Source organism: Neovison vison, chromosome 1, assembly GCF_020171115.1.
Source record: "Neovison vison isolate M4711 chromosome 1, ASM_NN_V1, whole genome shotgun sequence".
NCBI lineage: Eukaryota > Metazoa > Chordata > Mammalia > Carnivora > Mustelidae > Neogale > Neogale vison.
This window is the reverse complement of record NC_058091.1, coordinates 26,868,558-26,894,824: the sequence shown is the minus strand read 5'-3', so window position 1 is coordinate 26,894,824 and position 26,267 is coordinate 26,868,558. Positions and strand designations below refer to the sequence as shown.

General features: G+C 35.3%; 1 protein-coding gene across 4 annotated transcripts in view; it reads right to left on the bottom strand.

The window, feature by feature from the left end:
- HACE1 (HECT domain and ankyrin repeat containing E3 ubiquitin protein ligase 1) overlaps positions 1 to 26,267 on the bottom strand; it is a 119,239-nt gene that overhangs the window by 52,376 nt on the left and 40,596 nt on the right. For all 4 annotated transcript variants that reach the window (XM_044244910.1, XM_044244928.1, XM_044244918.1 and 1 more), the window contains 7 exons: positions 20,400 to 20,496; positions 19,307 to 19,408; positions 18,144 to 18,250; positions 11,819 to 11,969; positions 3,689 to 4,023; positions 2,997 to 3,065; positions 2,670 to 2,757 (listed from right to left, as the gene is read on the bottom strand). In XM_044244910.1, the coding sequence (XP_044100845.1) occupies positions 2,670 to 2,757; positions 2,997 to 3,065; positions 3,689 to 4,023; positions 11,819 to 11,969; positions 18,144 to 18,250; positions 19,307 to 19,408; positions 20,400 to 20,496 (949 nt within the window). The remainder of the gene's footprint in view (positions 1 to 2,669; positions 2,758 to 2,996; positions 3,066 to 3,688; positions 4,024 to 11,818; positions 11,970 to 18,143; positions 18,251 to 19,306; positions 19,409 to 20,399; positions 20,497 to 26,267) is intronic.

Sequence of the window (26,267 nt, the reverse complement as noted above, 5' to 3'; positions counted from 1 at the left end):
TTTATAGTATTCTGCCATCATAATTTATTTGAATGTTCAAATTATTCAGCGTTGGCCAGCAGAGTTCATTCAAACTGATTCTGTATCATTCTGACATAATCCTGTCACTCTTTGAACAACTTTCTTGCATATAAGAAGTTCTAGGCTCATTTGTACTTTCCCTGACAGAGCCCTGAAATTAGCCATTTCTCCAAAGAGCCCCGGTTAATTGAGAACAGTGTGTAGGGGCTGAGAACTGGGTGCCAGGTTTGCTTTATCTATTGATCTACTCTGAAAATTTAAGTTCACAATTTAAGTTCACAATTCTCCAATTCCAATCCAACAGCACATGCGTCAATCTATTCTCCTCCATTTTGTAACTCCTTCCTCCAATAGTGAGAAAACGGGCTCCCATAATAAGTACATTTAGTTATTTGATAAACTGCCCCACATTGTATATAACCAATCTCCTGTCACTGACATGGACACATTACTGCATGGATGCCCTCTATCCTACTTGGGCTGTCTACTCTGAGCAACTGTCACCATCCTCTATACTGGACATCCTCCATATGCTGCTCCAACTCACGTACTCTATGCTGGGCCCCCCTCTAAGGGCAACCCCTTACCATACCGAAGCTCCAAACTCCACACTATGCCACCACTACACATGTGAACACTTCCTCACCTGGTCAGGCAACAAAACCTCCTCTGTGGGTAAAAAAGGGTGGGTAGCTTAATGCAATTGCTTTTGACTAACTGTTCAGGAATGGAAGAGGAAAACAAGTGAAAAGCAGAGATAATATTAAGAATAACAAACTATCTCTTTTTCAAAATCTAAGAGCTTCTTTCACATATAATCTTATTTGCCCTAGAATGGAGTCAAATAGTTTAGATTAAGAAAATGAATTTAAAAAACAGAAACTCGGGGCACCTGGGTGGCTCAGAGGGTTAAAGCCTCTGCCTTCGGCTCAGGTCATGATCCTGGGGTTCTGGGATTGAGCCCCGCATTGGGCTCTCTGCTCAGCGGGGGGGCCTGCTTCCCCCTCTCTCTCTGCCTGCTTCTCTGCTACTTGTGATCTCTCTCTCTCTCTGTCAAATAAATAAGTAAGATCTTAAAAAAAAAAAAAAGACAAACTCTTAAATTCTGGTTCTCCCACTTAGTACCTAAATGACAAGTTGCTTAATCTCCTCAGTTACAGAGTACCTATCTCACAAGATTGTAGTGGAAATAATCCATGTGAAGCATCTATATGGTCACTGACCTAAAGTTAGCATTCAATAAATGTAAGTTACTATTATTATCTTCTCTTTTACATTATTTTTTAACAGATGCCAAAGGATACTTACGTACATGTGCAGAATTTTATAAAAATTAGTTCTTAGCTTCTTTAACTCCCAAAAGTGTTAGTGTCCCTAAAGACATTTTAAAAACACCTATAGTATCTATCTTATGACTACTAACCAAACCAGAACCTCCAGTTTATCCTGCACTTTTGACAAATTATTCCCTAAAATTTTGCCAAGGTCCTATCATTCTTCCAAGTTACCAGGGGTTGCTGATAGTCAAAAAAACAAAGAAGATTCTTCAATCTGGCAATCAAGGCTTAACACAGTGTGACCCCAACCTACCTTTCCAGAATTATATCTCATTCCTCACCTACACAAAATTTCTGCTTCAACCACTGTAATTTTACACACTTTTCCATTTATAAGCCCTGGCTCGTATCTTGGCTAGAATGTTCATCTTCCCCATTCACTTCCAGCAAAACGTTGCAATGCTTTTCAATGTCCAGCATAAACTCTACTTCCCCTTCAAAATCTTCCTTGACTACAGCAGGCAGGAGCAAGGTCTTCCTCCCTTAAACTCCTAAACAATCACGTAATAATGTAACTACTATTTTATAGGTACACTTATTATCTCCCCTGCTAGAATGAATCAACATCTTTTCGGAGAGAAGACATATGCTTTCTATCTCCAAATAACTACCATCTATTGAACATATACATCAGTTACAATTAAAATTTATTCTTCACAGTAGTTTTGTGAGATTGGTGTCATTATCTCTATATCTATAAGATGAAGAAACCAAGGCTTAAGGATGTTGGAAATGTGCCCCAAATTACATAGATTGTATGTAGCAAAACAAGTTTTCCCCTAGCACGTTTCATGAAACATGAGATATGAAGAATGAACCTTACTGGGGAAAAGGCTCTCAGGTCAAATAAATTTGAAGGATTAACAAAGTTAAATCACTATTTTTAGCAGAGGGTTTCTCAATGCCTTTTAACAAGCTGCTGATATGCATTATAAATCTCCAACAGGGATATTATATTCTAAATGCATTTGGGGATAAAATGCTTTTCTCAAGGACCATCAGCCTTATAGCACCAATGCTCCAGTAAACTCATTTCAGAAAATGTGTCAATGTATTCTGTTGTCTTTCCACACAGTGGGCACTTGATACATACTTCCTTTAAAATTTAAAAAAAAAATGCTCTTAAAAAAAAATGCTCTTCATATTAACATACTAATGTAATTCCACAAACTAAAGTAAAGAATAAAGTAATTTTACTCCTCTTACAGCAGGAGGTCTCAAGTATAATAATTACTTCACTAAACTGTATTCAAACTAAAAGACTTAATTTTCATTAGACAGAATAAAAACAAGGTTAAAAGAAATCTCTACCTGTGCTTTTATGATATGCATGAATCTTGACATCAACTCGGGACATTCAAGGAGAAAGTGAAAGTGGTCAAATATAATTTTGGGATTTCTAAAAGAAAAATATAATTTGTTTAAATGGACAGGAAGAATGAGTTGTACTAAGTGAAATGCAAATTCAGATATACAGATACTGAAACAAAAGAAAAATATTAATCCACACCTACTATACTTTTACTTGTCATGTAGCATTTTTTGAATAGTAACAAAAATAACATTATTTTTGTTGAGATAAAAACTATAAGAAAGAAAAGTCTATGAGGACAATATATGAATCTGAGAAAACCTTACCTATTAACAAAGCATTTTAGAACTTCATCATGTTTGCAGACAAATTCAATGAAACGAGGTGAAGTCATTCTGTGGGGATTAAAAAAAAAACAATGAGAACACACAGAAATTGGTGATACAGTAAAATTTGGTAACTATTAAAAAAAAAAAAAACAAGATTTGGGTTTGGACTAAATTTGAGAAACTGAAGCATGCCCAGTCAATACATAAGATTAGAATACATATATATATAACTTTTCTTTAACAGAGGATATGTCCAGAGAAGTTTTAAAATCTTGAAAAACTGAGAAACTGAGGCATGCCCAGTCAATACATGAGATTAGAATATGTGTGTGTATGTGTGTGTGTGTATATATATATATATATATATATATATATCTTTTCATTAACCCAGGATATGCCCAGAGAATTTTTTAAAACCTTGAAAATTTAAATGTCTCTGCTCTACACATTTTAAATAATACATAATTAAATAATCTTATACAAAGTGACATTCACCATTCTACATGTTAATAACTTATATACTGCTTAAAACTCAAGTATTTTAAGATTAGTACAGTAAGTATCCTAAAGCAAAATTAAAACAGAACCTAAAATTAACAAATTATTATTTGTTGTTACTGAAATTACAAAAAAATCATAGTTTTTCTTCATCTATCAGAAAAGGAAGTAATAAGCAGAAACCTTCTTACCCTGGAGGCATCTGACAAGAACAGCACATGTAAAAAGCTTGAATGACAGCACTTAGCCGGTTAGCTGTCATAGAAATAACATCCTGACAGTCTGCACTGGCTTCCTGTTTTCCTCCAAAAGCATCTGGTTTAGATTCCCCTGTGCCAGTGGATAGATTTTCATAGCTCCCAGGTCCTGGAGGTTCAAATGGAGGAATGGAAGTACCATCTTGATCTTGGCCTTTTTGTTTCAGTAAAATAGAAGTGATATCCGTTGAGTCCTTTTTGTTTTTCATCAATTCTGTAGCTATTAAAACTAGCCATTCATCTAAGGAGTGCCAAAGCAATTCAAGAGGCTAGGAGAAAAACAGAAGTGTTTTTTAAACATTATTCTTAAATTCTGGGGAAAAAAACTCACACAGCCAAACAAATAACATAAAAGAGAAAATTTATTCTAAATACTTCTATTTTCCTAAATTAATGTGATAGCAATGCCTAAAGGTAATAACAAAATCATAGGAATGCCACATAAATAACAATTTCTTTGTTTATAGCAAAGTTTAATTTGCATGTATTTATTCCTTGGAATAAAAAAAGGTGAAACTAAAGTCTAACAAAAAATTTATAAGCAATCTTTTCATCTTTTAAAATTTTTCAAATATTTAGATTTAAAAACATATACTACTTTTATGGGGCAGTTTGGTGGCATAGTGGGTTAAGCCTCTGCCTTCAGCTCAAGTCATGGTCTCAGGGTCCTGGGATCAAGCCTCACATCTGGCTCTCTGCTCAGTAGGGAGCCTGCTTCCCTCTCTCCCTCTGCCTGCCTCTGCCTACTTGTGATCTCTTTCTGTCAAATAAATAAATAAATAATCTTTAAAAAATAAAACAAAACAAACATATACTACTTTTACATATGCAATCCCCCAACATTTACTATATTCATGTGTTAACAATTTTCAATTATAAATCTTTTCACAATTTAAAAAATGAGAATTCCTAGGGGACCCTGGGTGGCCCAGTGGGTTAAAGCCTCAGTCTTTAGCTCGGGTCGTGATCCAGGGTCCTGGGATGGGGCCTGCATTGCGCTCTCTGCTCAGCGGAGAGTCTGCTTCCTCCTCTCTCTCTGCCTGTCTATCTGCCTACTTGTAATCTCTGTCAAATAAATAAATAAAATCTTTTTAAAAAGAAAGAGAGAATTCCTAAAAAGCATAATAAACAGCATAGTTTTGGGGTGCCTGCCTGGTTCAGTCAGTGGTACATGCAATTTGATCTCAGGGCTGTGAGTTTGGAGTCCAACACTAGGTGTAGAGATTTTTTTTTTAAGATTTTCTTTATTTATTTGACAGGCAGAGATCACAAGTAGGCAGAAAGCCAGGCAGAGAGAGAGAGAGAGGGGGAAGGAGGCTCCCCTCTGAGCAGAGAGCCCAATGACAAGGGCCTCGATTGCAGGACCCTGGGATCATGACCTGAGCCAAAGGCAGAGACTTTAATCCACTGAGCCACCCAGGTGAAGAGATTATTAAAAGAAATAAACTTTTTAAAAAGTTTACTGTGCTCTTTTCTTTACATGCAATTCACAGATTTTGAAAATTTATGGTAAGAAATGCACATATATATATATATATATACACACACACACATAAAACATGCATAAGTTTTCACGCACATAAAACACAAAATCCATCTCTAACAACTAGTAACTATCAAATACCAACTAGCAATCTTTTTTTTTTTTTAAGTTTTCTTTTTTTAAGAGAGCAGAGCAAGAGAGAGAAAGAGAGAGAGAGAGTGACAGAGAGAGAGCACACAAGCAGAGGCGGAGGACTAGGAGGAGGAGAAGCAGGCTCCCCGAGAAGCAGGCTCCCCATGAGCAGGGAGCCGGTCAGGAACCCTGGGATCATGACCTGAGCCAAAGGCAGATGTTTAACTGATTGAGCCACCCAGGTGCCCCTGACTAGCAAAAGAAAAAGGGAGGGAGAGAGTAAACTACTTCTTATTTCTATACTATTTAAAATATACCTCTTAAGAATAATGAAATGTCTTTTGTAAATTAACAGCAAATGAAAATTTCCCTTTCAAAATATTATGTAATCACAAAAGCTACAAAATGACTAAGTACTAAAGAAGATGAAATATATGTATCATCCCTAATAATTAGTAATTTTTAACAAGGAGAAATACTATAAAAGGCATGTTACCAGGGCTCCAATATACAATACCATGACCAATTATCAATCCTATACTGTTTACTTGAAAGATGCTATGTGAGTAAAGCTTTAATGTCCTCACTGTAACAAAGGAAAATGGAAATAATGTCAGTGAAGGATATGCTAACTGACCTTATTGTGACAAACATTTTGCAAAACACACATGTATCAAATTATCACATTGTACACCTTAAGCTTATGCAATGTTACAGGTCAGTTATATCTCAATAAAACTGGGGGGGAGGGAGAGACCTGCTAGACTATTTTTAATCCCAAATAAAAATTAACAGTTATCAGTAGGGGGTGGGAGGACAGCCAAGGATAGCAGTTAAATGCTCCTTCATTTCTACACTATTTTAAATATTCCTATTAACACCAGGATCATAACCTGAGCCAAAGGCAGAAGCTTCACCAGCTGAGCCACAAGGTATGAAATATTCCTATTGAGAATATAAATTGCCTTTCTACAAATGAATGTAAAAGTTACTCTTACTTTTTGTTTCTTTTAGGATCACAGAATGCTACAAATTAGACCATGTGCTTCAGAAAGAGCCATGCCTACAATATTTCAACCAAAAAAATAATAATTAAAATACTAAAATCTTACTTAGTGGAAACAGATTCATCAACTACATTTGAAAGTTTAGGAAATATCTAAATAACCTATTCTTCCAGGAAATTCTTTATAATTATTTTCTAACAAATTCCTCTGCTATATGTTCAGTCTTTCTTCAAGTTTCCAGAACATCCACTTTTTGGAAATATTTGACTTACTGAACTTGAAAATAGTTAAATTAACCCTAAGTCTTCATTGTAATATTAAACCAAAAAGCAGAAAACAAAGCAAAAAAGTCATGCTATCACCAACAAAAACCCACCTCCTTCATTCAACAAATATTTAATTAGTACAGAATAGGTAACAGGTAAGCAGAGTGAGAAACTAATTATACTCTCTCTGAGGTTGAAATAAGCACTCCTGCCCCCTACAAAGAGGGCTTTTCCATGGTTAGGCACAGCAGTTAGGAGATTCAGGATCCCTGAGCTGCTTAAAGGAAGGGCAAGAAGCGCCAGCTGCCATAAACACTGAGGTGCAACAAAAATGTCTTAATTCTTCTCATGAACAAAACATTAAACACACTGTAAAAGATGAAAAAGAACTTCTTATGTCAGTGAAACTTTCAGTTTTACATCACAAATTGAACTCCCAAAATAGAAAGAATGGGTGGTAATTTAAAACTTCTTGAAGCAAAAGACAAAAGGAATAATTGGCCTCCAAATGAGAAGGGCTAAAACCTAGAAAATCAGCACACTGAATAGAGATGAAGCCTAAGGCAAGAAATGATAACCTGCTGCTCACACAGATGAGAGCACTGAGCCTGAACCAACAGCAATCCTATCTTTAAATACTGACAATGTGTAAAAATTAAAGGCAAATTTTGAGTAACCCAGAAATAATTTTTTAAACCCAGATCTGTGTAAAAATGATAGTTCAAGAAAGACTTGTCAGTAAAGGAACACAGCAAAAATTAAAAAGAGAATGAGGGAAAAAAAAGAACAAGTCAGTCATCTTGGGCTTTTTCCTATCTTTTCTTTCTTCATTCACACATGCATTAAAACTAAATTTCAACCTCAAGGTATTTTTACCTAAAGAGGTGTCCCTTTGAAGGTTTGTTCAGAAAGTTCATGCCTCTATAACCAAAAGAATACCGTGAAAATAATTCTAATTTCTAACTGTGGTAGCAGCCACAAATTTAAAAAGGGGTTAAAGTAAATTTTTAAAATTAAAAATAAACCACTGCAAAGCATATCTATGATGATTTCTATATCCATAAATAATGATAGAAAACTGTAGATAAGATACAAAGCAACATATATATCACCTATTTCTGAAACATAAGTCAATGACTACGGAAAACAATGACTATAGAAAATGAGTCATTTGGGCGCCTGGGTGGCTCAGTGGGTTAAGCCACTGCCTTCGGCTCAGGTCATGATCTCAGGGTCCTGGGATCGAGTCCCGCATCGGGCTCTCTGCTCAGCAGGGAGCCTGCTTCCTCTCTCTCTCTGCCTGCCTCTCCATCTACTTGTGATCTCTCTCTCTGTCAAATAAATAAATAAAATCCTAAGAAAAAAAAAATGAGTCAATGACTATAAAAGCCACTAGTAGGCATCTTGGCATTGTGAAAGAGAGCTTCATTTCATATTACTGAATGGTCTTCACTCCAGAAATATATTCTACACATAGTAACAATGTTATGATAACCACATATAGTTCTCAAAACATTTTAAGATCTATTTCAAAACCGTAACATATAATCTCAGACTTGTTGGACAATTTTTAAAAATTTAAGATCCATCTGCCAAAGTGAGACACAAATTTGACAGGAAAGTATTAGTAACTTATGTTCTTTAATAGTATCTTCAAGTTTTCTGTTAGTCTAACTAGACTCAATTTAATAATGTCAAATGTTATAACTCAAAAGATTAAGATTTTAAATTTAGAAGTTTCTCAATCTTTCCTGGCTTCCAAATTTTACCAATTATAACTCTACAAAGCATTAATAGTCACACACACACACACACACATACAACAGCCCCACATAGGGCTCTCTGCTCAGCAGGGAGCCTGCTTCCTCCTCTCTCTCTGCCTGCCTCTCTGCTTACTTGTGATCTTTGTCTGTCAAATAAATAAATAAAATCTTTAAAAAAAAAAAAAAAAAGATTCAGGAAGCCTAAACTGTCTACTCCATGCTCACACTGCTTCAATATTCATAACTACCTTCTCATTCAGATACCCCAAAGTTTCCAAGGCACTAGATAAAAATCTCTTCACACTGAAAAAAAATAGCTAAGTGTTAAGATTAACTTAAAGGATTTCTAAGATAAATCAGAAAACTAATAACAGGATGTTAAACAATTTCACCTCCTAAAACCAAATGGCCTATAAACCCACTCATTCTTAACGGAAAACCCATTAGTTAATCCTAACAATAAAGTGACATGTTAGGATACCTAGTTAATGAAATGGAAAGTAAAGATCAATTGCTACCTTCGACAAAAATGTGGTAAAAATTAAAATGGTATTTCCAGTCTAGCACTGCAGGAACTCAGGAAATGGTTATGATATTTACAACTGTAAATCACCCCACAATGAACAGAAGACTTTATATAAATAGATGACAATATAGTTTCTATTTTTTATCCTTGTAAGTTGGAAGACATCATTTTCTCATCCTTCAGTCTACATTTAATTCATAAAATTATATGAAAGAGACTAAGTTTTTAATAGAAACACCTAATGTTTAAAAAAATAGGTGAGTTAGTTTAAACCTAATGTTTAAAAAAATAGGTGAGTTTCACATTTTACAAAGTGAAAGGTCAAAATTTAAGAGAAAAAGTGGTCAGAGGCAAAGCAGTTATCAATGATGCAGAAAACAGTAACTTAAGAAAAAAGAAGACACTAACAAGTGAAATAAAATAGAAAAAAAGAACTTTTTTATTATATACTTCACTGGTATATGACAATCAAAACAGAGTTTAGATTTCATTAAAGAAAAGTTCAAAGAAAACCAGTGACACCCTTTTCTACTCTGTTATACCTGTACTGATGGGATAGATAGAAAACTAACATTTTAAATCAAGCATTTAATTCTTATACAGAGGCTATGAATTAACACACTACTTATTTTCTGATATCATTAGCAAACACATGGCTGACTTACAATTTAACAACAACAACAAAAAAATCAGACAACAGTGAGTATAATCCACATGCGATTTGGATAATAGTGACTGTCTACACCTCAACTGATTTTCTATTCATCATTATAGGTAAGCAGAAATAATAAACAGAAAATTAAATCAAGCCTAGATTCAGTAACTAACAGCACTGGCCACACCAGAATACATTAAGGACAACTGCATATAATGAGAATGTTTAAGCAATAGAGCTCACTTAAAACAACAATGACAAAACAGTGGCTCAATGATTAGATTCAAATTTTGCAAAGACAGTAAGTTATCACTCCAAACTACTGCTGAAGAAGTAGTATGTGAAAAGCCAAAATCTGAACTACAAGAAGATGTATAACTGACTCCTTCCAGGAGGTGGCACAATAGGGAAAAAAAAAAAAAGGAAGGGAAAATAAGAAATACTCTCTCACACATACACGAACACACACACAGCTAAAAACTCTTTCCGACACTAATTCTTTAAAAAACAGTGAAGCAAAAAAAAAAAAACAAAAAAAAAAAAACCTGAAGCAGCCTATCATACCCATTTTAGGTTATTAAAGAACCTACTAGTGTCAAAATGCTAACAAAGCAGTTATTAAATGTCTGTAAAAAAAAATTTCCATGTAAGAAAAAAATCATTTAGCATAAGTCATTAGTTTTACTTCAGATTTTACAGACAGTAAAGCTGTCAATCATAACTAGTTTTTGAGGAACTGACACTTTAAAATATTTATATCACTTTTTAGACTGATAACCTATATTTGTACTCAAAAGACTAAAGAAATACAAGCCTTTGTGAACCAAAAAGCAAATTTTATACTATGAAAATCTCTTAAGAAAATTGCCTTTAAAAAAATAACATGAAAACGTTATAAAGTTACACATTTGTCCAACATCTGAGTTACTTAAAAATATAATGCCACAAAAAAGCAGCACCAAGAGAATTACAGCCATGTTCATTTTGCTTAATTCATAAAATTGTAATTTAATTTGGGTAGCAACATGGTCCTGGGTCTTACAGGAAGCAGCTGAAGCAATACAAAACATTTTAAGAAAATATGGGATGCCTGGGTGTCTCAGTTGGTTAAGCAACTGCCTTTGGCTCTGGTCATGATCTCGGGGTCCTGGGATGGAGTACCGCATCAGGCTCTCTGCTCAATGGGAAGCCTGCTTCCCCCTCTCCCTCAGCCCTCTCACCACTACCACCCACCACCTATGCTCTCTTTCTCTCTCAAATTAATAAAATCTTTTTTTTAAAGATTTTATTTATTTATTTGACAGACAGAGATCACAGGTAGGCAGAGAGGCAGGCAGAGAGAAGCGGGGGAAGCAGGCTTCCTGCTGAGCAGAGAGCCCAATGCAGGGCTCTATCCCAGGACCCTGGGATCATGACCTGAACAGAAGGCAGAGGCTTTAACCCACTGAGCCACCCAGCCGCCTCTCAAATTAATAAAATCTTAGAGAAAGAAAGAGAGAGAGAGAGGGAGAGAGAGAAAGAGAAAGGAAGAGAGAAAATATCTCAATGATTTTTCCTTGACGTGATCTAAAGAATTGGCAGTAAATGCAGGAAATGAAAGTAATCTTACTTCAAAAACACATACACAGACATACACATGATAATAACCTCTAAATAAAAACTAGATACTTTCAGAGGGGAGGTGGGTGAGGGGATGGGTTAAACAGGTGATGGGAATTAAGGAGTGCACTTGTCATGAGGAGCACCGGGTAATGTATGGAAATGTTGAATCACTATACTGCATACCTGAAACTAACACTAACGCTGTATGTTAACTAACTGGAATTAACATAAAAACTTTTTAAAAAAATGGACACAAGAAAAAAAAAGAAAACTAGATATTTTCTTTCCTTCTGAGTTAAGAATTTTTTTTAAAAAAAGCATGATGGTTGCATATTGTCACATTTAAAACCTGTAATCCAATAAAAATGTAGATTTAAATAATAAATATCTTTACCCTTTAGAATATAACACTAATGGAATTAAAATGTTATTTATAAGAAAAATACAGAAAAGTAACCACTTAAGATTGCTGTTGATTAGACAGAATTAAAGGAGAAAGGTGTGCCTAACTTAGAAAGTGGTAAAAAATAAATAAATTTAGTTTGTGATATTTCCGACTAATGACTGCAATCTTTATCAAATTCATCTCTTTTTCAATTATCTCCTAACAATATCATGTACTTTTCTGACCTTGAACACCTGGCTTCTTGGAGTTTTATTCCCATTGTAGCCCAAATCGATTCCATTACTGGGAGAGGATGGACCAATTCGAAAGACATGACAAAATATCCTCACAATCCTTAAAAGGCTCTTCATTTGAGCATCATAATTACTAGATAGGCTGAAAATAAAAATTAAAATATGAACAGGTTAGGTGGACAATAAAAATTACATTTTAAATTACTTAAGACCTTTTAATCATATTGACCATGGGTTTCCTAATACAACTAGCAAAATTCCTATCATGATAGGGTTGGAATGTTTTAATAGGAAGTTGCTACACATTATTTGAATTGCATATGAATGAATTATTAATGTTTAAGCAAGAAGAATATAACTAATTATCAAAGCATAAAAATATGAAAAAAAGCACCACTGTAAAACAATTTCTTGGGGCACCAACTTAAGGCAATCTCAAACTCTCACTTTCAAAATATACATGTAAATTACACTGAATCTTAGAACTCTGAGAACATTTCACAGAGAAACAATGATAGAAATGTTATGCTCTTAAGTCAACCCACAAATCAGCTGCAGAAGCTGAACCTTCTACTCTTCTATCCATAACAGGATTTTCACATCTCTCCCCAGAATAGTAACCAATCGTTCACATACAGTAGAAAATTTACAAATTGAATAATCTTAAAGTTACTATCAGCAAGCATGGTTCTCTACATAATGGGTAGTGTTAGGACTCTACATAAATACAGGATATACATCCCTGAAAAAAAAAAAAAACTCAAAACCATTTAGCACAATATTGAATATAATATAAACCTTCTTTGATAAATCAAAAAGCACTTCAGAATCTTATAATACCTGGGGATTGTTCATCATCACAAGTATCAATGAACTACACTTCCACAGAGAAACTGTAGTAGGAGTTAGGCTAAATCTGTACTGAATCTAATGACAGATCTTAAAAAAAAATTTTGTTTTTGTTCAGGGGGTGGCTTTATTTTGAAATCTCTAACATCAGTTATCTTGTATTACAAGAGTTGCACAAAAGTAGAGTAAAGAGTTACATAAACTTTTGGGCAGAATGGTATGACTGTCTTTGCATATATTAATTATCAAAGCTTACCCCATCTTCCCCTAAGTGTATTTTTACCCAGCTCACTAAAATTTTCCTCTATATTTTTAGGTATCCATTAAAAAAAAGTTAAGGATTAGGTGGATGGGGAGATGAGCAAAATAGATAAAAGGGATTAGAAAGTACAAACTGCCAGTTATAAAAATAAGTCAAGGAGATGAAAAGTACAGTATAGGGAATATACTCAATAATACTGTAATAACATTGTATGGTGACATACATATGTGACTATATTTATGATGAGCACTAACATAAAGAATTGTTGAGTCACTATGTATGTTGTACATCTGAAACCAATGTAACATTGTACGTCAAACACACATCATTCCACAATAATATGGAAATAGCAAGTGCCTACTTCTAAGTATTCTAATGTGATAAGTGCCAAATAGAGGGTATTTTCTACCCTGGTGACATGTGAACCCAAAATTTTCTAACATTTTTACTTCAATATTCATGTTGTTTTTCACTCTAAGAATTATTAAATTGTTCAAAAGTCAATAAAAATGACCTATCAGTTACAAGTGTTATTAGTAAAATGTAACAGTTACTGCTCCCCAAAATGTAACAGTTACTACTCCCCATGAACTGGGACAGCTCTATCACATTAGTCAAACTCCTTGTTTTAGTAACTTTGAATCAAGTGTGTACAGAATTACTACTGTGTACAGTAGTAATGTGTACATTACTAATGTAATGTGTACAGAATTACTACTTTAGCTTGTACTGAGTTTTACATATTTGTCTTTATGAAGTGTTCTAATTTTATATCCTAAGATTGTTGAGACTGACAAAACAGAAATGTAGTTTGGCTGAAACTATCTCCTTCTTTGTGTCGTGACATCATAGTGAACTATGATGACTCTCAAATTCTTCCATGAGAAAGAGATGTATCTGACTTTCCTGTGCAAAATTATCATATATATAAAGATTTAAGTATCCGATCTAGGAAATACATCATGAGTTATATTAAGAAGTATTTTCTTGGGGCACCTGGGTGGCTCAGTGGGTTAAGCCTCTGCCTTCAACTCAGGTCATGATCTCAGGGTCCTGGGATAGAGCCCCACCCTGGGCTCTCTGCTCAGCGGGGAGCCTGCTTTCCCCCTCTCTCTGCCTGTCAAATAAATAAATAAAATCTTTAAAAAAAAAAAAAGAAGTATTTTCTTACACAGTGGAATCTGAGTATACTATTAATAGTCTAATAATTTTATTTACTGTACCCAGTTTAAACTTCTTTCCAAGCTGATTCACCGCATCTAAAAAATGTTATTTTTCACTCTACAACCGTGAAATATCTCTTTAGTATTAAATAAAAAGATCATAAAATCCAAACTTCATCATATCCTTCTCCATTTGATCATAAAATGATAATTTCTTCCCAAGCCATGTGGTATCTTAATATAAAAGTTTTAACATTAGTTTCCTAATGCAAAGCCCTATCAATACCTTTGGTTTATATGAGTATACTTTCATTCAGTGTTTCACTAAGCAAAGAGCTATAATATCTCTCTTCATTTGCACACTGATAACTATATCTTTAATCATAAGTACACTGAATGCAAGATAACTCAATTAATTAGTGAAACACATTATATGCACATTATATCAGTATTTATCTTTAGTAAATATTCCTAGAATCATTTAGACAAAAGGCTATCAATTTTCTCAAAAGTAAGCTAAATAACATCTCAATTGTCACTAAATACATATTTGAATCAGTTTCCTTAATTAAAATTTCTATTAAAGTATGTAGCCAAAATTATATCACATTGTGGGTTAAGAAACATAAAATGATTCACAAATGAGTAAACAAAAAGGGAGACAATTTTGCAAAAGTGCCATAAAACATAACCTGGCAGAGGGGAGTAATTCGTATTTGAGATCCTCTTAAGACTCTATACTGGCAGTTGTGAGATAATAAAAAATATATATATTGGTCTCTGTTCCTGGATGCTGGCAGAGTTCCTAAAACCCGCATAATTTCCTAAGTGATAAGAGCACTAGGAGTATCTTTTGTTCTAGTATTTGGTCTTCGACCCATTTCCTGACAAAGAGTTCCTAAATCCCTTATAATTTCCTGGGTGACAGCAGTGTCTTTTGTTCTACTGAGGTGACTCTTAGCGGGCTCCTGAATGAAGGCTGCTCATGAGAAAGATGAAGCCATGATTAGAAGCTTGGAATTTCCAGCATCACCCCACATTCTCCAAAAAGGGGAGAGGGCCTGAAAATGCAGTTAATGACCAATATGCCTACAAGATAAAGCCTCCACAAAAAGCCAAAAAAACTGGGGTTCTGGGAGCTTCTGAATCTAAGAGGAAGGAGGTCATGAGAACCTCTGATACGAAGTGAAGTCAGACAGGTGTGGGTAACCTGAGGACCTACTACTTGCAACTGGCATATGAAAGTAGGAACAGTCTCATAGGAATGAGCTCTTAACCTGTGAGATCTAATGTATCTTTGGATGGACAATTGTCAAAGCTGAGTTAAACTGTATAGCAGCTGATGTCTAAAAAATTTCTTGGTGTGGGGAATAAAAAACCCCACATATCTGGTCAGCAGAGTAGAAGTCTGAGAGTGAAGGAGAAACAGAGGATTTCCCAAAATAGTAAACAATACAATAAATTCTAATAAAATACTAATAACCAATACTCACTATCAACCTCAAGAAAAAGATACTCAGAGCCCCCAAAATGGCCATAATTAACAGATTTCATAAAGCATATGAAAAGTAGCACTATAAGTGGTGAGGCAGTACAGGTTGGCAAAACAGTTTTAAATCCTGTTATGATCATGGCTCCCTTTTTCCCACTCTACTTCCATTCCACTAATCTCCCTGTTACTTTTAAGAGCTAGATTGTAACCATAAATCTACCCTCTATTAGTGAGACCAGGAATCCTGGCTCTTCTATGTATTAGCTTGGTAAATGGTTAAATTTAAGCTTTCTTCTATGTCAAATGAAAATAACTTACTGTGAGGTTTAAATGAAATAATATATTTGAATGTTCCTTAGCTTACTGCCTGGTTAATAAGTGTTAAAGGTAAACTTAAAAACATAAATACAGAAAAACATGGGCTTTCTCATTACTGTAGAAAAGCAAAAAGCAGGACAAAGATTTAAAAAGAAAAAAACAGGTTAAGTTTTCTAATGTAAGAAATGTAGAGTACTGGGGGCGCCTGGGAGACTCAGTTGGTTAAGCGTCTGCCTTTAGGTCCTGGGATCGAGCCCTGCGTCAGGCTCCCTGCTCAGTGGGGAGCTGTCTTCTCCCTCTGTCCCTTTCCCCCACTTGTGTTCTCTCTGTGTCTCTCAAATAAATAAATAAAATCTTGGGGGGGGGGAGAAAGAAATGTAGAGTATTTATAATAACCATAATTATTATCTCTGGCAATTTTCCATTTATATAATCATCATCATCATCTCTACTATGTACCAGACAACATGCCTGACACTTTATAGTACCTTAACATTGTATTTTTACAACAATTCATTAAGAAGTTATTTAATACCATTTTCCAACAAGGAAACAAAACACTGACTGATTGTAAATTAAATTTAGGGAGAGATCTTATCTGTTTTATTTACAATCACCTACCAGATGGTCTGGTGAATAGTAGGCACTCAGAAACATGTATTAGATATATGGGTAGATGATAAAGGGAAACTCAAAACTGTTACTTGCTGAGATCACACAGTAAATAGTGATATCTGGATTTAAACCTAAACCAACCTTAAATCCCAAGCCAAGTCTTTATTTAGTATGTCTGAACTGTAGAAAGTCCTCATCAAATAAATGGATTAATAGAACTGACTAAATAAGAGCATTATGTAAAGCTGAAATTCAACGAATTCCATAAACAGAACCTAAGCAGTCTCAGAGGTAGAAACTGAATTTAAAAAATTAGTAAATGGTACAGTACTAGAAATGTTGAAGAAAGACTTAATGGATAAAAGAACACAAGGGGGTGACCTTGGTATCATGAAGGGTAAGGGGCCTAGCAAAGACCCTTCTAAATAAACAGTACAGAGTGTAATTCTGGTCTGAAGTAGGTCTGAAGCCCAAAGGAAGACAGAAACAAACAGCTATCATAATGGAGTCAACAATGTAGCCGATTTCTAGAAAGAGTATGGAGTTGGGAGGAAGAAACTCCAGTTGCAACTACAGAGATGAGAGAAGACCAAAGCCTATTCTAAGATTGTCAGTGTATTAAGAGAAGTGAAAAGAAAACTGCTAAGGGGAAAGCATCCAAATAGACGTGGGCCAAATTTATAAGCCAAGAAAAAATACATTTACTATTTCTAAATGATTTTTTTTTAGATTTTTAGTTTATTTTTACTCCTTTTTTAAAGATTTATTTGAGAGAGAGAATATGTGTGTGTGCGCACAAGCGGGGGTGAAAAGCAGAGGGAGAGGAAGAGTGGGAATCTGAAGTGGACTACACACAGAGCATGGAGACTGACACAGGGCTCCATCTCACAACGCTGATATCACAACCTGACCTGAAATCAGAAGTCAGATGCTTAACCAACTGAGCCACCAGGGTGCCCTTAAATGGCTGTTTATTCCTAATTCGGACTGTTTATTCCTAATTGGGGTAGCTAACCATACACAGTGAAGTATAGTTGCAGGAAAATACAATACATATAAACGCAAGTAATATAAAGGCATGATCTCCATGGATATAGCAATGAACCATTAAAACCATAGCATCTTCTGGAAAGAATAAAGAACTGAATGGAAGGGGACAGTTTAGGGCAAAAAATTTATAAGGGACATGAGGGTATACAGGCTGAACAGTAGCCCATATACAGAGTTCTATAAATTAGTAATCAACACTCCTAAACTATTTTCTTGGGGGAAGGATAAAAAACAAAACAAAAAACCACTCCTAAACTTTCTTGATTATTCTTCATGTACATATTACTTAGAAGACTAAGCTATCATTTTATAAAATTTTAGACACCTGTCCAAATCCACTTAAGTAAGTCTCTATTTTCAGTCTCTCTAGAGAGACTAAAATCTCCCAGTAATAGCTGATTGCCCTGGTCCTTTAAAATGAAACAATAGTAAGTCAGCAAATTTTTAGGACATCTTAGCACTGACAAAAACATCCAACAGAATAAACTATTCCCAGAAAAGCCTGAAAGGAGACAAAGCTGAAAGATACTGTTACCTATTGATTCACTTACATTTTGAAACACCTACCTAAGCAGTTTATGTCCATTTGTTGTGGCAACTTCAGCAAGGCTTGTTAGAATCTTTAGGTACTGGCTTTCACTTTGCTGAGACAAATGTTCCAGAACTTGCCGTAACTAAATTTTTTACAAATAAAAAATGTCATTATACAATACTCCGTTAAACTTTATCAAGAAATTACATACCTATTAGTTTAAAAATTATCCCAAAGCCAATAAGCTGAAATCAAGTCCTTTACAGTTATTTTGCCTGGAATAAATTCAAAAGCTAATATAGAGATGACATAAAATCTTTTCAAAATCACCCAGTAAAAAAGCAATAAAAAATGCAAATAGAAATCACCAAGTTCATTTACAAAAACTTAATTCCAAATTTATAAAATATGAGAAGTTTAAACTCCGTAATATTTCAGAGTAAAGCTATTACAAAATAGAGCTCAATAAACCAGTGATTACCAATGATAGGATACTCCTCCTTAGATTATTTTCCCCTACCTATGTGGAAAATTCAAATTATTTTAAGCAAAAACCAAAGACCCAGGGCCACCTGAGTGGTTCAGTTGGTTAAGCATCTGACCCTTGGTTTCGGCTCAGGTCATGATCTCAGGGTTGTGGGATTAAGCCCCAGGTTGGCTCTGGGCTCAGTGTGGAGTCTGCTTGAGATTCTTTCCCTCACTCTCCCCCTCTGCCCCCACCACGTATATGTACACTCTCAAATACATAAATAAATAACAATCTTTTTTTTTTTAAAGATTTTATTTATTTATTTGACAGAGAGAGACACAGCAAGAGAGGGAACACAAGCAGGGGCAGTGAGAGAGGAAGAAGCAGGCTTCTTGTAGAGCGGGAAGCCCAACTCGGGGCTTGATCCCAGAACCCTGGGATTATGACCTGACCTGAAGGCAGATGCTTAATGCCTGAGCCACCCAGGTGCCCCAAATAAATAAAATCTTCAAAAACAAAACAAAGACCCAAAGGGCAGAAGACTCATAGGGTTAAATATTAGCACAAAGTTCATATATATAATTCATACTTTCCTATAATGCAAATAAGCAAATTTGAATCATTAAAATATCTGTAATACTAAAATCACTAAGCACATTTTAAAATGCCACATATACTAAACATGAACAAATCTTGTTCATTTACAAGCGACTAGCTCAACTACATTACCATGTTCTCTCGGAGATCTTCATTCTGTGTCATTTGAATAATTGTCTGGAAAAGCCTAGGGTGATACTGAATTAATACTTCACAGGTCTCTCCATAGCCACCCTTTAAAAAAAAAATAGGAAAAAAACTAAAATTATCTAGGTTTAAAAAAATGTTCCTAATGAAAAACTTATTTCCTCTACATACCAGTCTGATACTAAATGTGTGGGTTTTCCACACAAGCAATTCTCCAGCTCTCTGTGGACACCAACTTAAGTATAATACAATTTAATTCAATTCTGACGCTACCTACCCCGAGTTAACACAGACTACACAGGTTAGAAGCTCAGCCTCATGAAAGTGCCCCCACTTTAGAAACCATTCACAAGTCCAGGCCACCCATACTTCTAACTAACCAGCTATAAGTCAGGAGTTCCCATAAATCCCCCTTCAGATTTGATAATCTGCTGTTTGCTGTTTGATTACAACTCAGAGAATTCAGGAAAACATTTATTATAAAGGATACAACTCGGGAACAGCCAAATGGAAGAGATGCACAGGATAAGGTATGTGGGAAGGGACACAGAGCTTCCATGCCCTCTCTGGGCATGCCACCATCTCACAACTTTGATGTGTTCGCCAACCCAGAAGCTCCCTGAGAACCCCACTGTTTACAGGGTTTTTATGGAAGTTCCATTACATAGGTATGATTGATTAAATTATTGGTCATTGATGACAGAACTCAATCTCCAGTCCCTCTCATAACCCCAGGAGTCACATGTTCAGTTTTCCAGGCAATCAGCACCCATCCAGAAGCTATCAGAGGCTTTAAGCCACCAGCCATCTCATTAAGGTACAAAAAGACATTCTTATCACTCTGGAGATTCCAAGTGCCTGAGAAGCTCTTGTGTCAGGAACTGAGATGAAGACCAACATACATTTCTTACAATATCACAATTCCTTCTAATGAGCATATTCTTTAAAAAAAAAAATCATATCCTTTAAAGAATAAAATTTTTGCATTCAGACTCTCGTTTGAGGAAAAAAAGGTGATTTTACCAGTCTCAACTTCTATTATAAAGTAAAGGGCTAGGAATATATATTAAAAACATACCTGTACACATAAATCCAGAGGTGTTACTCCATTTTTATCTGACAGATACTTAGCTCCTCGTAACAGAAGAATCTGTGCTGTGTCTCTCTGACCATGACTGTACAGAAGTAAAACCATGTTAAAAAACAATCTTTTCTTCCAGATTGTCAAATTTGTTGTGATCCAAAGGGGCATGTGCACCCGAATGTTTATAGCAGCAATGTCCACAATAGCCAAACTATGGAAAGAACCTAGATGTCCATCAACAGATGAATGGATCAAGAAGATGTGGTATAGATACACAATGGAATACTATGCAGCCATTAAAAGAAACGAAATCTTGCCATTTGCGACAACATGGATGGAACTAGAGCGTATCATGCTTAGCGAAATAAGTCAAGCGGAGAAAGAAAACTATCATATGATCTCCGTGATATGAGGAAGTGGCGATGCAACATGGGGGCTTAAGTGGGTAGGAGAAGAATCCATGAAACAAGATGGGATAGGGAGGGAGACAAACCATAAGTGACTCTTAATCTCACGAAACAAACTGTGGGTTGCTGGGGGGAGGGGGGTTGGGAGAAGGGGGGTAGGGTTATGGACATTGGGGAGGGTATGTGCTTTTGGGTAAATTGGAAGGGGAGGTGAACCATGAGGGACTATGGACTCTGAAAAACAATCTGAGGGGTTTGAAGTGGCAGGGGGGTGGGAGGTTGGGGTACCAGGTGGTGGGTATTATAGAGGGCACGGCTTGCATGGAGCACTGGGTGTGGTGAAAAAATAATGAATACTGTTTTTCTGAAAATAAATAAATTGGGAAAAAAAATAATAATCTTTTTAATTTAAAGTCTTTCTCTATGAATTATAGACAGTCAATATTAAACAACAGAAGACTAACAATTTTTAAAAACTAAGAGGAAGATCTGAATTACATCCTCAACATCCAGGAAAACATTTCTCAGTATTAAATCATACCTTCACCACATAGATAAGAAACTGACCTATTAAATCTTAGAATTAAATTAGGAAACATTACCTACAATAAATAATAATATTTTGGTGTAAGCAGCTACTACTCAGGCTTATGCTCCATTTTTTTCTTTCAATCATTTCCAACCCTCTTCCGACCTCACCCATCCAAGTCTAGAGAATTCTTAAGTCAAAAAACCTCAATATTCAAAACAAGATTACATTTTATGGCACTTTATATTTGGCAAAAAAAATAAATAAATAAAAAGAAAGGAAGAAGAAAATACAAATATCAAAATAAGAGAATGGGAGAAGGGCAGGGATTAACTACCCCAAAATACTATCTGACTTTCAACCTTCATTTTATCAACCCACTCAGTTTGGCTTCTGCTGACACCTCTTTAATATGATCTAGAATGAACAATACTCTTAACCACGTGCCCATTCTATTTGTTCTCTTTTCCAGTAGGAGTAAAATTAGCAACCACCATTCTTTCAGCTAGGAAGAAGCTAATTTGGGGAAAGTAACCACTAGACTCCAAGTCTCATTATTTAGTGAGCTAATCTGATCCAAGATACTCAATACAATAAAAAATAAATTTACAATTCACAGACATTAAAGTTCAAAGATAATTTTATAGAACACCCAAGGAAGTCATCTGGTTTGGAAGAGTATCTGATCAAAAATTTCTATTTTGTAGATGACAAAAGCTACTAACTCAAGCATAGGTGAAACTAGAACTCAGAACCCTGTCTTCCAAAACAAGACTCTTTCTATGATACCATCACACCCAAACCAGTATGTCATTTCCCAAAGAGAAAGACACACAGACTTCTCAGAAAGTTTAAAAAAAAAACCAAAAGACAAACAACAATAACAACAAAAAACCCCTACTCATTCTCTTCCACAAAATGACACCACATAAGTATACTCTATAATCAAATGGCATTAAAAAATTTAAAATTTTTAAAATTTAATAAACGCTACTATGAATTTGATGGCAGATACTACAGATATATCACTCTCTCAATACTTTATTGTAATACTGATTACTTAGCTTAAGAAAAGTATCAGGAGGCCAAAAATGACTGAATAACAATATCTAGGGGCGCCTGAGTGGCTCAATGGGTTAAAGCCTCTGCCTCTGGCTCAGGTCATGATCCCAGGGTCCTGGGACTGAGCCCCGCCTCTCTCTGCCTGTCTCTCTGCCTACTTGTGATCTCTGTCTGTCAAATAAATAAAATTTGGAAAAAAAAAAAAAAAGAACAATATCTAATTTATTCCAGAAAACCAAGAAACCAGGTAAATCAGCAATCTCTCCAAAAGCAACAATACGTGGTTTTACTATTGTACATCAAGAAAAGTCTTCATCAAGCATCATTTGTCATTTAGCTGGGTATACTAGCCAACACATTATATATTACAGCTAATAGCAAAGAGGTTACAATTGACACTGTTCTGTTCTTTGTAATACCTAAAAATGAAAGCTAAGTGAAAAGAAACTAACTCAACATTAATTTATTTAGAGAGACAGTGGTATCTTTGCTACTACCCTTGGTTCTGAAAAACCTAATTTTGCAATGCTAGTAAGTTCAACTTTAATGACATTTCTTCTATAATTATTTAATATTCATGTGTCCAATCACTCCAATTAAACTATAAACTTCTTCACAATATATTTGTTCCAGAGAACCAAGCATAGTAGTTAGCTTACATAATATGTATCAATACATATGCTGAATTGTGTTATAGTTTTTTTTTAAGGATTTTATTTATTCGACAGACAGAGATCACAAGTAGGCAGAGAGCCAGGCAAAGAGAGAGAGGGAGAAGCAGGCTCCCCGCCAAGCAGAGAGCCCAACGTGGGGCTCGATCCCAGGACCCTGGGATCATGGCCTGAGCTGAAGGCAGAGGCCTTAACCCACTGAGCCACCCAGGCGCCCCTTGAATTGTATTATGGTTTTTAACTTCAGGTACCACTCATTTGACAAATAAGTATTATATAAGGTAGTGTACTATAGAAAGTAACAAAAAAAAGAACCAAATCACAGTTTATTTAGGTTCTACTAAGTGACAAGCATAATGCTCAGGTCTTTTTACAAAGTCTGACTTAATCCTGACACTAACATAAAAAGAGAATTCATTCCATTTTTCAATTGGAAAAAACCATGACTTGAGAAAACCCTAAAGTTACTCAAGATCACAATTACATCATAGAGAATCTGAATCTAGATCAGTCTGATTCCAAAATCTTCCATCTATATATTATTCCACCAAGATGAATAAACAAAGTTTAAAGAGTTTTAAGAGTAAGTTTTAAGAGTAAACAATTTAGTACTCAAGGGAGTATGGTACAAGGTACAAGGGGATATATGCTATGAGAAAAATACAATGGGGATCTCACACAATGGACGGACAAGATCAGCATGTACAAATGCAACACTGTTGAATATATGTGGTTTTGAAAGTCTCCAAATAATTTTATTCATCATATATAGCAAAAAGAATAATTAGCATGAAGAAAAAAATACCATTTTGACATTTTTAGAAAACTGGAGTAATTTCTAAAACTACATTAAAATCTCATCAACAATCACGTAACATTTCATTTCAAAAATAAAAGCAAGAAACAAGAGCTAAAAATACACAAAATCTGCCTTACTGGATTAGGGCTTCAAGTACCTCACCTACAATATTATACGACATTAAGACTAACCTATAACAAACTCCTCAGAGTGTTGCATAAAAGATTTTTCAGTTCAAATAACTGCAAAAATGTGCTCAATGAACAAGTATTCTTTACAATTCAACTATTTTTTTTTTAAATATTGATTGAGATAATAGCCCCTTCAAGGAAATGCCAATGCATTTTCTGGAAACTAAGTTGGCAAAGGTTTAATAAGAAAGTGCTAGTACTGGGGCTCCTTGGTGGCTGAGTCATTAAGCACCTGCCTTCAGCTCAAGTCATGATCCCAGGGTCCTGGCAGCGAGCCCTCCACGGGCTCCCTCTCAGCAAGAAGCCCGTTTCTCCCTCTCACACTCCCCACTGCTTGTGTTCCCTCTCTCTCGGTCTCTCTGTAATAAATAAAATCTTTAAAAACAAAAGAAAAGAAAAAGAAAGAAAGAAAACAAGCTACAGTACTTCTAACATACTTAGAATTGATTTTTCAAGCACTTTCAGTCTCCTGATTTTAGGCTTTCAAGCAATTGATCTGAAAACTTGGCTAAAGTGCATATAGTACATATATTCCAGTATTTTTTGGAATAACTTATAAAACAAAGAGACCATAGTTTCTAATGGTCTTTCTAAAGTTTACAATTTTGAGTCTTTGGCCAGTTTTATATGGCTGTGATTGTGAAGTGAAAAGAGTCGCTTGGTAGAAGCTACAAATCCATGTTCAGAATCACACCTTTTTCTATTTCTCTATTGCACACATCTATAATTACATAAACATCTCATTAATTTACTTTATCTATACAACCCCAGCTAAGCGTCACTTTTCCTAATAGAAAAAAGTTATCCCAGATACAGAAAATATACATCCAAAGCTTTATTTAAAGAACTCAGTTAAGGGAAGCATAAAACTGAAAATAAAACCAATCTAGCAACTGAAGGACTTGAGGCACTTGTAAGTACTACATGTAAGTACTAGGGATGGCTGGGTGGTACAGTTGATTGCACAACCAACTCTTGGTTTGGCTCAGGTCCTGATCTCAGGGTTGAGGGATCAACTACTGAATCCAACTCTGCACTGAGTGCAGAGTCTGCTTAAGACTCTTTCTCCCTCAGGGCACCCGGGTGGCTCAGTTGGTTAAGCATTAAGCTTCTGCCTTAGGGTCTGGTCATGATCCCAGCAACCTAGGATCAAGCCTAGCTTCAGGCTCTCTCTTCAGTGGGGAGTCTGTTTCTCCTTCTCCCTCTCTCCCGCTCGTGCTCTCTCTCACTGTCAAATAATTAAAAATCTTAAAAAAAAAAAAAAAAAAAAAAGACTGTCTCCCTTCTCCCTCTGCCCCCCTTAAAAAAAAGTCCTAAAAACAAAGTTGTCTAAAAATGGGGGTGGAATGGGGGAGGAATCATTGTGTGCCTACTGTACACATGAAAGAAAGGTAATGAATTATGTCTTGTGCAAAATAACTAGAGGAAAAAAATGGCTGGGAAATAGTGCCTGTCATAATTTTAGGTCAAAATCAGTTTGAAAATGACTCGTTCACAGAAACACTACATAATTAAATATGGGTCAGAATGAGAACCTAAGTATAACAAAGAAAAAAAAAAAAAAGAAAAGGTCTTTATGGTGAAAGAAGAATCCTATTTCTCAGAATGAAAATCTTATACAGCAATAAAACCGATTGAGGACAACCCTACTTTGTGCTGAGGAGTGGAGAAGTGTGCTAGTTTAGTAGGCACTTACTAACTACTAAGTGCAAAATACACTGGCAAATGCTTTCAATATGCCATCTCATTTAATTCTCACTATAGTCCCACAAGCCAGATAGAACATTTCCATTTCCTAAACAAAGAGACAAAAGCTTCAGAGGTCAAGAAACCTGACTGAAGTTGCACAGTTTTGAGGCTGATTTGAACCCTGCTTCCACGGATCCTTCTCCTGTATATCTCAATACTTCTCAAATATAATTCAAAATTTTTAAAAAGCATATGATGATATACCTAGTAATACCTCTCAACCAATAAAAACTTGCATTAATTTTTTTTTAACTTAGTTTGTCTAAAAGGTCAACTTGTTCTGTTTCTCACATTCCTTTCCCTTTTCATTTATCAGAGAGGATACACTGGGAATAATTTATATGTTTAATGTATACCTATATCTAGATATCGCAAAAAAAAAATTAAAAGTATGCCTACAAGCACCTTATGATTTCACTCATATGTGGAATTTAAGAAACAATAAATGAACATA